The sequence below is a fragment of the Cydia amplana genome, chromosome Z (assembly GCF_948474715.1).
Source record: "Cydia amplana chromosome Z, ilCydAmpl1.1, whole genome shotgun sequence".
Classification (NCBI taxonomy): domain Eukaryota; kingdom Metazoa; phylum Arthropoda; class Insecta; order Lepidoptera; family Tortricidae; genus Cydia; species Cydia amplana.
In genome coordinates this window covers 28,989,272-29,002,125 of record NC_086096.1, presented here as the reverse complement: position 1 = coordinate 29,002,125, position 12,854 = coordinate 28,989,272, and the positions used below count along the sequence as shown (strand labels likewise).

Below are 12,854 nucleotides of genomic sequence, written 5' to 3'. Positions count from 1 at the left end.
ATGAGAAATCATGAAAATTTTACACAGCATTACATTATCATAAATTATTACAGGAAAAATATAATCACGCCTCTATCTTATTTTTTTTGTATGGAGAACCGGTCATTCGCTTTCCCCCTAACCGGGGACTAAGCTTCAGCGCCACCGTGACCTACGGAGGTACTTGTTATTGGCATCATAGAGCACATGGAGCACCATATGCTGATAGAGCATATGGTGCCCCGAGTGGACGATAGAGACCGATCTCTATGGAACCAAGAATTGTGCGTATGGCGGTGACGCGCCGCGCGCCGCTGGCTGCAGACGCTCCGCTTCATATAAACCTGCCCGCGACGCGCGCCAGCCAGTAGAAGGGAGGTCAGCGCTCGCTCCGTGTTGATTGCTGCTCAAGCGCTCCGCGCACGCGCACCTCGGCCACAGCGCCAACGCCGCGCCGTGACAAACTATTTTCCCGACAAAAATGTTGGCTTTTATTTCGTATTGATATTGCGTAAACGACATTACGCGGACGAATAGATTTATTGATTCTATCATTTAGCTCTATTTATTTTTCGATCGATTATTAATATAATAAATATACAAAATGGTCAGTAGCAACAAAGACGCAAACGATCCCAAGAAAGTGCCGCCAAAGAATCGTGAAAAGAAAAGCAATAACTATGTACGGGCAAACTTCTTATCCCGAGCGTGGTTCGTGTGGATGATGCCGACCTTCTGGAGGGGCTACAAGCGGGACCTGTATGACGCCGACTTGACCAAGCCCAAAGACAACCATCTCTCCGACAAGCTGGGCGACCGCCTGGAGAAGTAAGTACCCAACCCAACACTACTTGTATTGCTCGTGCCCTACCAGGACATTCAGTGAAAGATGTAAACTGAATATGTAAACAAGAATTTACAAACTGACCTTTAGCTTTACAAGGTGATGTGCAAAAAAATATAAAAAAGAAACCTTCTTTAACTGCGTGCATATGTAATGCAACTCAGCTTTGTTCCATCGGTCAGGGTCAAATGCACAACATTAAATAAATGTTATAAAGGCAGGTATTTTTTGTACGCACATACTTCCTACATTCTTTAAAGGTACTCTACCTGATTCACATAAGGTACATGGGTACATCTTATACATAGATATACCCAAGTATTCATTTATTAATCCATTTATTTGATGTTGATATCGAAAACATTGCGAAATTGAATAAAAGGTTTACAGTTTCAATACTTTATAAGCTTAAATAGGCGTACATATGTGCAGTTTTGTCGATATCCATTGATGACGTTCGATGATGTTCGACGGTGATGATGCCGCTTGACACTTACGGGTCTTTGGTGGTAGGTAGACTAATGTTAAACACACATTAAGTATAATGAATGATCGAGGGTACAGAAACAAGGCCAAGGCAACTTTTACGATATACCCGATCAAAACATCGTTCTGTTATACGAATACCTCGTGCCTAATGATATGTTCTATTCGAGCAAGTTGCTAACTTCCTTTGTGATTGGTTTGTTGTATTCGGCAGAATGAAATCTAGTACAAGCTAGTATTGTTGTAAATCTCGATGTCATCAATAACTCGCTAGAGTGTGCTTGCTGTTGCTTTTAATATTTTTTGTTATATGTGTCTAATATTTATGCTGCATGAGAAAACTAATAAATGTGTCACTCATAAATCTGATAACTATTGGTATTCGTATATTCTATCAAAATTTGTTAATTTTAAAATGCAGATGCCTTGTTCATTTACTATTTCACTCATATTTTTATTAAATAAAATTAATGTGTTCTTAAAAATAAATTAAAACAGTATCCTGAAAATAATTGCACCATATTACATATAAAAAAGTGACGTAAATTATCCCGAGTAAACAATTACACAACTATTCTATATTTATAAACCTAATATTTGATGAGCATACTGAATTGATAAGCAGAGCTTAGCTGTTATTCCGAGTACATATGAATATAGGTACTCATTTATCAAAAAATCCAAGCATTTCTTAAGATTTCGTTTTACAGTTCCACTCCACCCCATATTTTACATAGGTATATAGCATAGCATCCATCTTGAGATCTAATATTCGATAGAATAGTGCCTGCCTAGTAGAACGAATACACTTATGTAAATATATGTATAATATCACCTGTGTTCTACGAATAAATTTTTACTTTACTTTATGGACAACATCCACGAATGATCCACAAATTATTAACTACATGAATGATGAAAAATTACTCAATAATGTATTCAATTAATAAACACTGGAATAGTTCAAATCAAGTTCTTCCTTTTTAACTATTTACAATGATAGTACCTACATTCGTACAAGTCGCACATGACATGATAAACACAAATTGTTTTTGCTGGTCAAATCATTTTATTGAAGACACAATGAAGAAACATGTTTTGCTTTAATCCTAAGAAAAGAAGAATACAATAAAACAAAACAGTAATAATATTGTCGTCGATTGCAAGCTTGAATTGTTTGGAAAATATAATTTAATCAGTGAAGAGATTACTTGATCACGAAACGGCCATCTCCTGATTATACGGAACCCTATAACATAGGATCACTTACTTATTTGTCCGTCCGTCTATCTGTCAAGACCCTTTATGTCGGGGACGCGTGGAGTTATTGAGTTGAAATTATAATACATAATATGTATAGGTACTTAGATCCCTTGAAGCTGTAAAAAAATCACCCTTGTGTAAAATCAAACGTTGACGTAAATAACTATACCATAAAATAAAAATAAAAAAACAACGGATCGCACTCCGGGAGTGCCGACAGATGTGAAAACTCAATGACTAGTCCAAAATGTCTGCAGCACTATGTATAATTGACCCATCCTCCTTTCTATTGAAAAACTTTAGTTCCGAAATTGCTGGTCAGTGAGCTTGTTTAAAATTCGAAATTCAAATTTGTAGCGTTAATTGTTTAAAATTCGAATAGAAATTGTAAAGTTACCTTGCAGACCTCGCATCTAAATATATTTGGTCATGATATTTTGAGTTTTATTCACCAGTACTAGAGTTCACTTTTATTAACGAATTCATCAAGATGTAGCTTTATTGAATTATATTTGAGTGATATAAAGTTAGAATGTAACTGTGAGATCCTCGTATTTCAGCCCGTACAAGATTAGAACCTTTTTCATGTAATGTCATTGAGTTTTTCTTTATTGATTTAAATGCCATATCTAAATGAGTGGCCATCTAAATCTTACCGTCACGTGATCGCCTTACGCTGTCTCGAGTTTATAATTTTTTCGCCACCTCAAAAAGTGCCCAGCGCCGCTAAAGAAGTTTTCACTTCAAAAAACCCCTAAGCTATATGCCAACAAAATCCATTTTATGCCAAAAATGTCTTACATCATTTAGGAAATAAGCTCTTCAAACTGCTGAATCGATTTCTATGAAACATAAATAAGAACCACCGCAAGAAACCTTGCTTGATCACGTAAAAAAAACGCATCGGAATCGGCCTATTCGTTGGAGAGCCACGATGCCACAGACAGGAAGACAGACAGATAGATAGACAAACAAACAGACATTAAGCCATTCGAACAAGTTTGTCAGTAGAAAAAGGCGCGAAATTCAAATTTTATATTGGACGATAACCCTTCACGCCTACATTTTTTAAATTTGCCGCTCTTTTCTACTGACGGTAATGGTTTCACAGAGTATATACCGAATACTACTGTCTTGCTACGGCCGCTGGTGAAATAAAACAGGGAATAAAGGAGAGAGAAATTCAGGTGTAACTACTCTGATACGAGCCAGAGATATAGTGTAGCGCAATAACGGTTAGACCAAGAGAAGTCTGCAACTATTTTGATAGCACACGCAGTGCACGCGTTATTTTAAACGTCAACTTCTATGAAATTATGAATAAACAACGCTTGCACTTCGTATGCTGTCAAAATCGTTGCAGACTTTTCTTGGTCTAACTCTGCGCTTCTGAAAGCCAATCCAAAATTATTGATTGAATGTCGTTTGAACTTTTTTTTGTCTCTTTCTTTTTGCTAACGACGTGAAAGGGACAGAGATAACAGAATCCAAGTATTTCGAATTTGTGTTAGGCCCCGTCTGTTGAAATGACATTTGAATATTAAGGTTACTTGAATGTCATTTTGTCTCACTCAGTGAGCAAAATGCGATTTTGCTCACTGTTTTTAAGTAGAAAAGTACCCTTGTTCGAGCTGCTGAGGTGAAAAACTGATTTGCAAGACCGAAGTGATCCCATAAGTGTTCACGGAAGTGAACGAAGTTTGTACGGAACACTAAAAAGGATAGGTAGGTACATTACTTTTGGTTTTGCCCTAATGCGGTAAAACAGTAGGTAGTTATTTGAACTGGGTTTTTTATTAGTAGGAAGAACTATCTATACATATACAAATATTATATTCTCGCTAGTACTGTCAAAGATTATTAATCGTTTATTAATCGAATTTATATAACTCACCCAAAATACGATTAAACGAGCACGTGTTCGACTCGACTTATACATCCTGGCTAATGGATTGCAATATCAGCTACATTGTCATTATTTATTTACTGAGTATAAGAGAAAACAAATTGCTTCAGCCTTAAACAATCAACTTCTGTGGTGATACATTTCTATTTGTAAATACCTATCATATTTAAATCTTTCGCGTTTAGAACACATATTATGTAACTCACATTGTTCGTTTAGTGTACTATACCACCACCACCATCACAAGTGAAACCTGTGTCGAAACGTCGGTAAATAAAGGTAATAAAATAAATTCGCGATAGACCCGTCTATAAATGTGAGTTAATATTTGTAAATAGCCTGTCAAACCATTCCGGCAGTAGAAATAAAAGCGGCCAAGTGCGAGTCGGACTCGCCCATGAAGGGTTCCGTATTTAGGCGATTTATGACGTATAAAAAAAAAACTACTTACTAGATCTCGTTCAAACCAATTTTCGGTGGAAGTTTACATGGTAATGTACATCATATATTTTTTTTAGTTTTATCATTCTCTTATTTTAGAAGTTACAGGGGGGGGGACATACATTTTATCACTTTGGATGTGTCTCTCGCGCAAACTATTCAGATTAGAAAAAAATGATATTAGAAACCTCAATATCATTTTTGCAGACCTATCCATAGATACCCCACACGTATGGGTTTGATGAAAAAAAAATTTTTGAGTTTCAGTTCGAAGTATGGGGAACCCCAAAAATTTATTGTTTTTTTTTCTATTTTTGTGTGAAAATCTTAATGCGGTTCACAGAATACATCTACTTACCAAGTTTCAACAGTATAGTTCTTATAGTTTCGGAGAAAAGTGGCTGTGACATACGGACGGACAGACAGACGGACAGACGGACAGACGGACAGACAGACAGACATGACGAATCTATAAGGGTTCCGTTTTTTGCCATTTGGCTACGGAACCCTAAAAAGCAGCACATTTAACAAATGTAGGTGCGCAGGGTTATCCTCTCATAGAAAATTTGAATTTCGCGCCTTTTTCTACTGACAAAGTTGTTTGACAGACCATATTATGCCTAAGGACTTTAGAATTTCTGCAAATTAGAATCCTCTTAAAAATAAGTAATTTCCAATTCGAAACTGTCGAGAAAATTATGCTTTAAAACGTTGTTGTTTTATACGAGCTAACGTAGTCCTAGATATCTTCAAGTACATTTATGAAATCAAACATTTTATTAGTAACTCGTGTTGCAGGTACATGCATTTAATTCTTCGATACGATAACATTACCACTATGTGTCATGAAGCATAATTACTTGGCTTATAAATAATGTATTATTCTAAACACAATGCGCACATCGAGAAGTGAACAAAAAACTGGATCGAATCGCCTTATCCCGCGTCTATTTATGAGACCTATCTACGGTTCTACATGCGGTTCCCAGGAGCCTAATAGTCAGATGTATTACTGAAAAATACCGGACATACGACCATCAATTGCCGAGAAGCAGTTTGCCAGCGCAGGGTACATTTACCCCGGGAGGCGTGTTTTTATACTATAAATTTTTATATCTTCCAAGCGATGAGCTATTTATAGGTGGCTCATTAGCTGGAACTAGTCTTTGAACTGGCCTAGCCTTTTTATCGGACCTAGCGAGCTTAGCGACAGATTTGTCCATAGGCTTTAAAATGAGTACACACTCGTAGGTCCGGTCGGACAGGATATTGAGCAAAATAAATATCTACTATACTTCGTTTTTTTAGGATTAGAAATTTGGTAAACAATCTTGATGTGTCTTTTAATTGAAAAACTGTTTTTAAAAATCAATAACTATTAATTATGAAAGCAGAAGACTATAAAATATCGTATTAGATTCATAATTGTTACATATTTACCGTAACTTATTTTTAAAATGTGTATTTCAATTAAAAGACACATCAAGATTGTTTACTTACCAAATTTCTAATCCTAAAAAAACGAAGTATAAAAATTGTTAACATTAGACTAAGTGTTACACACAATTCTTACATATCTTTAGTCAAAGAGACTATATACCGTATAAATGCATTTCTTGTGTTAAAACTTGAATTCATAACATGTTACATGAACAACAAATTGTATTATATGTATTTTCAATTTAATTTCAATTGTTATACCGCACTAAAAGTATGGGTTTATATATTGTACCTTCAGTATACCTTTGTACACGTTGTTACTACACCTTTAATAAAAATTGGTGTCCTTATCTCTAGAATCAGCTGCGCTCAAAACAAGGCTTTTTATCGGTAAAAACGATTACTTACAGATTTTTACACGTAGTAGTAGTATTGTAGCATTATTTAAGATTCAACTTAAATATACGTTAGATACCTATAATGCGAGATCGCATGGGTCCATCCGCCATCCTGACGTCAGAATGGAGTTTGCACATTTTTTAAATAACTCGTTTTAGGAAGATGAACGCTGGTTTCTATTAAAGATACACTGAGGTACACAGATGGTCAGGGCCGGATTAACCCTAAGGCAGAGTAGGCAACTGCCTATGGGCCCCGTCTCGGCTAGGGGGCCCCGCCTCGGCTAGGGGGCCCCGGCGGGCCCGCACGCGCCCAAAAAAAAATGTGTTTGCCAAGTTTGGCATATGGCCAAAATTCATAAATAATTTTTTATGTTACCTACTTATACCTAATGTCCAATATCAGTTTCTCAGACACACAATCATCAAATGATTATGTAAATTATGTTATTTTATAGCTTTTAAAGACTGTACATCGAACTCAAATTTCAGGCTCCCGAGGGCCTAAAACCTCCTTAATGAAACTTCGGCCCTCCGAGTAACTCTTGTATGACACATATATTATTGTTGAGTAACATTTGACGATAGGTTCGTATCAGAGCGCAGCTTTGATTCATTGATTTCAGAAGCTTAGCCTTTTGCCTCGCATGAAAGCTTACTTCGCTGGTTAAGTACACTTCGGGCTTGTTAAGTATGTGGAGATTACTGAGCTCGACCTTCAGCCTCACTTTTTACCTCAATTTTTGGTTCGCCTACCAAATCTCTTCTTCAGCTTAGCCTTTGGCCTCGCTGCGTCAAGCTCGGCCTGCGGTCTCGCTTATTAATACAATGGATATTGGTTGTCGTCTGTGATCTAGCTGAGCTTATCCTGAAGCACGGCTTTGACCTCGCATGAAAGCTCGCCTCACTGGGTAACTTCGGCTTTTTAGGTCTTTTTAACACGCTTTCACAATTTTTTCACAAAAGAATTCGAGCTCGCTGCGCTCGCGATTTTTATTGCTTTTCCGATTTAGCCTGTACTTACATGCTAGTTTGACTGGTTAATGAATAATCATTTAAACACATGTAAAATCTTTATTATTAGGTTAATTTTAATCATGTGGCTCATATGGTCGGATAATCGGTGTTCAGCCTCGCAAAATATTTAACTACTTATTGAGAAAAAACAGCTCTCCCCACACTGGACGCAAGGAGGAATCGGCAAAAACTAATATAAAAAACCTTTATGTCCACGCAAGAGCGAAAAAAATATTCGGCATGTTCGGATCGGCTCAACCGACACCTGAAGGTTGAAATTAAAACCGCAAACTTACTTGCCTGTACTGAACAACTGATCTTATGTATGCAGAATTAACTGTACGGGGGCCCCGAGCATAGCACTGCCTAGGGGCCCCGACATGCTTAATCCGGCCCTGCAGATGGTACAATATGTTTATAAATACATACTTCGTTGAAATTCGCTGAAGTTCACCCGCCATCCTGACGCTCACTTGCATACGTCGGTATAAAACTAATATCAGGTATCAGAAGTACACTTCCTAAGTATTATAATATCTGAAGATTTGTCGACGCGCCTAATAGAGGCCTCGGGCGACCAGCCAGCCTATTATGGATAGCTTTATCCATCTTTATCCACGTGATAAAATAACTGTCACTGTTTAACACCGTGGGAAAGAAAGTGACGGACACCGTTTTATCACGCTGTCACGTAGACAAGAACGACCATCATATCCGTACCATCCATCAGGGCTGGCTACTATTTCGCACAGCGTATTAGTATACAGCGAGGAAATTAAATACGGACAGCCTTCTGGGCACCATGCCCGTTGACGGCGATTTAGGCCAAATTTTTAGGATTCCGTAGCCAAATGGCAAAAACGGAACCCTTATGGATTCGTCATGTCTGTCTCTCTGTCCGTCCGTATATCACAGCCACTTTTTTCCGAAACTATAAGAACTATACTGTTGAAACTTGGTAAGTAGATGTATTCTGTGAACCGCATTAAGATTTTCACACAAAAATAGAAAAAAAAGCAAGACATTTTGGGAGTTCCCCATACTTAGAACTGAAACTCAAAAATTTTTTTTTCATCAAACCCATACGTGTGGGGTATCTATGGATAGGTCTTAAAAACCATTTTGAGGTTTCTAATATCATTTTTTTCTAAATTTAATAGTTTGCGCGACAGACACTTCCAAAGTGGTAAAATGTGCCGCCCCCCCCCCCCCCCCCATGTAACTTCTAAAATAAGAGAATGATAAAACTAAAAGTAGTTTTTTTTTATACGTCATAAATCCCCTAAATACGGAACCCTTCATGGGCGAGTCCGACTTGGCCGCTTTTTTACCTATAGGTAGGTTAATATCTAAATATTATTTTTGCGGTTAAAGCACCACTTCTAAATGCTTAATGTATGAAGATATTTATAGTCATTTCAACAGAATAAAAATAGGTACCTAGCTGGATAAATAAGTTTTTGGCAAAAAAAAATTCTTTTTGGTACAAGCTTTCATCACAGACTGTACTTTTCTTACAACTGACAACTAATACACATCGAGACAATTCTAAAAACCCCTAACACAATTAGGTTGCGTTGTTTCATCACAGAGTTCCTATGGCCACCTCCTGTCTCCATCATCAGATCAGCTCGATGGTACCATGATATGGCATTGTCACCCGACTTACATGTGTATGCAAAATTTCACCTCAATCGGAAACCGGGAAGTGGATCAAATTTAACTTGCAAGATTTGATTACAGACCGACAGACAGGCAACGGGACATGTGAAACTAAATAAAACCTTGAAAAATAGGAATGTCAATAATTTGTAATAAATTACCTAATACGTTTTTGCAGTATTTGCCCTCTTTTACAATTTTAGAATACAAGTTATTAGAAAACAATCCAAACAAATAAAATTAAGTAAAAACCACTCAAACAAAAATATGTAGGTACACAATTCTCAGTCACTTGGGAGACTTATTGTCACTTTAACTAGGTAGGTATATACCTAGTAAGTACCTATAGTATAGATACATTAAGACACTCGTACTCATACGCCTAAAATATTTATATTGAACTAATATATCACCCAAACTTATCACGTTTCATTTCATGAATCACTTAAGAAACATTTAAAATTCTAATAAAAAACATATTAATGTAATGTTTTCTTAACGCCTCACAATATCCGTTCTTAATTTGGAACGTGTTGCTTAATGAACTTGTAAATTTGTTAATGGAAATACCTACATCACTTTTAAGAACCTGGTGCCAACCTCGTTTGATAAGAAAACCCCGGTTTACCGCCGACCCGAGGTTGAGGATGCAGGCGGCCTAGCCAAGGTGACGATCGCTTGCGCTTTGCCATCGAATCGATTTGTGTCTCTCTATCACTCTTCTATATTAGTGTGACAGTGGAAGTTGCGTTTCGATCGCTACGGAGCGATAGCGATTGGCATGTTGTCTACGGGGCCAGGCCCGACACGACGACCACTACTGCGCAGCTCTTTTGTCTAATTAATTTGTATTAATACTATCCAATAGAAATGTCTTATCAAAATGACAAATGTATATTACTGTAATTAAATATCACTTAGGAACATAAACCGCAACACTGTGACTTTTATTTAATTATTAGGAGGACCATTTTTCGTAATATTTGATTGACGTTATATCGAGGTTCGTACGTAGCCCTCATGTATCTACTTCAAACAGTCCTATTATTACAATGTGAAGGTTGATGTCATTTATGGCCATCCTAATTCAAACCTGAAACTCAGTATAAGGAAGGCGCATGGTCTTTTAGACCAGGCAGCTTTAAATGTTCGAGAACAATTTTGTATAAATGTACGCTCGTCATTAAAATCTCTTCTGAAGGTTCTGTATTCGTGTGTCTGTGGTTTCCTATTGGATTCAGTGGTGGAGCAAACAGCAGGTTTTTGTGAAGAACATAAAATCAAATTTGGCGCTGGGTCTCAAAAACCAGTAGAGTAGATTTCAGTAGGTAACTACTCCGAAATGCATGTCAAAATGTCAATCCAATAATTGAACTTAGTTTGTTGATTTCAACTAAGTAATCGAAACGATATCGAAGATCTGTTCACTATCTATCGAAGATCAGATGTTACACTAATCATGGAGCGTCCGAACACTTCACCACTACATGTAATAGGGGCTTTAATTTCAGTACCTATTACCTAACTAAGTACAGTCGCCGTCAAAAATATGTTTCAATTTTTCGCCTTATTACATGGAGAAGTTAAGGTGCAAAAGCGTAAACATATCTTTGACGTCGACTGTACTGTACATGACACGACACATTTACCTATAATAATATATATTTTGAAATATAAAATATCGATAAATAATGTCACCGTATAAAAACCCGTTTTCCCTAATTAAAACTAGTTTAGTTTTAACTAGTAAAATCGCGTTTTCTGCTCCAGTCAAACCTAGTTTTGGATAAAATTTAATTTCAATAAATAATGAAAACTCGTTTTCACCAAAGGAAACAAAGTGTTAACTAGGATAAACGCGTTTTCGCTAAGGTACCTACGAGTTTATATGTAGAGTGAGAAGAATTTGTTCTAAAATTCGGTGTTGCTATTTTTAGACTAATTGCAGAGACCACAGAATTACCAATTTTCCACCAAGCTCAATTAAAAATCTATCATTTCGGAAGAGGTGCAATTTACCAGCTCTCGCGCCTCCTGCAGTAAACCATAAATACTATATCAAACACGTGATAAATGTACCAATACATCGTGGAAGCTATAAAAGTCGGAGACTTATAAGCCGACCCTTTACATTAATTGTTTGCCTCTGTCTACCTACTTATTCGTAATATGCTATGACGTCCTCCAAACTGACCGATAGTATGACTTGCGTTGCCACGCGGCTCCATATATCAAGCGTGAACTCAAGTTATATCAGAAATCAGAATAGGTACATATACAGAGTCCATTTCTCTAGGGTAGTTGATGTCCCGTGGTTTAAATATTATAGTTTTTTAATATCTCATATGTATGTAAGCAGTTAATATCATGTATGGTTGATATTTCGTCTTGTACGAAAACATTGCAGCCGTTTGCGCCAGATAAACCTGTACCTATGCAGCAAATTCGGTTCCACCAGCAAGCAGCATTGCTGCTGCCTACACCTAAAACGGTCCGACCGCGTTACCGCATTTCACAGAAAACTATATAATACAGTAGCTACAGTACCGGCCAATACCTCCATGTTTTTACAGTATCTTTTACTTTTTTTTATATTTGTGAATAATTTCCACATCACTACTTTAGGTAGTCTAGTAGTAGTACCTATAGTCCTTTGTACGAGCGATGAGAAAAATTGGTCTCATGTAATGTTTTCATAGAGGTTTTTTGTTTTACTTAATGGTCAACTTCATTTTTTTATGAGAGCTTTTTTAGAAATATGCTAAGTCTCCTATTGAAATTTACAGTATTTCATTGTATTTTAGGTAATACTTGCTTGTATTTATACAGCGCAGAGAGGTGAAGTGTACTGCAGATAAAAACTAAAATATGATGGAATTGGCCGTTTTCTCGTAGTGTTGGTTATTTATTGCTAAATATTATTAAAAAATGCCATACTATAAATAATAAATTAAAAATATGTATTAAATATTATAACTTCACAAAACTCTATACCTACAGTTGCGTACATTATGCGGTAACTCTTGTTGTCAAAAGTAGATATGGTGACAACATGGTGACAATTGAACAAAGAAGTGAAAAAAAGCGCTAGCCCATATTGGCGCATAGAGCGTGCGACTTCCAATCTGGAGGTCGCGGGTTCAAACATCGGCTCGTACCAATGAGTTTTTCGGAATTTATGTACGTAATATCATTTGATATAATCAGTCGCTTTTCGGTGAAGAAAAACATCGTGAGAAAACCGGACTAATCCCGATAAGGGCCTAATTTACCCTTTGGATTGGAAGGTCAGATGGCAGTCGCTTTCGTAAAAACTAGTGCCCACACGCCAATTCTTGGGATTAGTGGTTCCACCTCTGAAAAAATAACTACAAGACATTTATTAAATGTAGAATGCTTGCGCATTTAGAGGCAATTT

At 36.9% G+C, this 12,854-nt stretch overlaps 1 protein-coding gene across 1 annotated transcript in view; it reads left to right on the top strand.

Annotated features, from left to right (window-relative positions):
* The first annotated feature begins 338 nt into the window (after positions 1-338).
* The window catches only part of LOC134661513 (ATP-binding cassette subfamily C member 4), a 62,567-nt gene continuing 50,051 nt past the window's right edge, over positions 339-12,854 (top strand). The window contains exon 1 of the mRNA XM_063517631.1: positions 339-807. Coding sequence (XP_063373701.1) covers positions 584-807 — 224 coding nt within the window. The 5' untranslated portion in view covers positions 339-583. The remainder of the gene's footprint in view (positions 808-12,854) is intronic.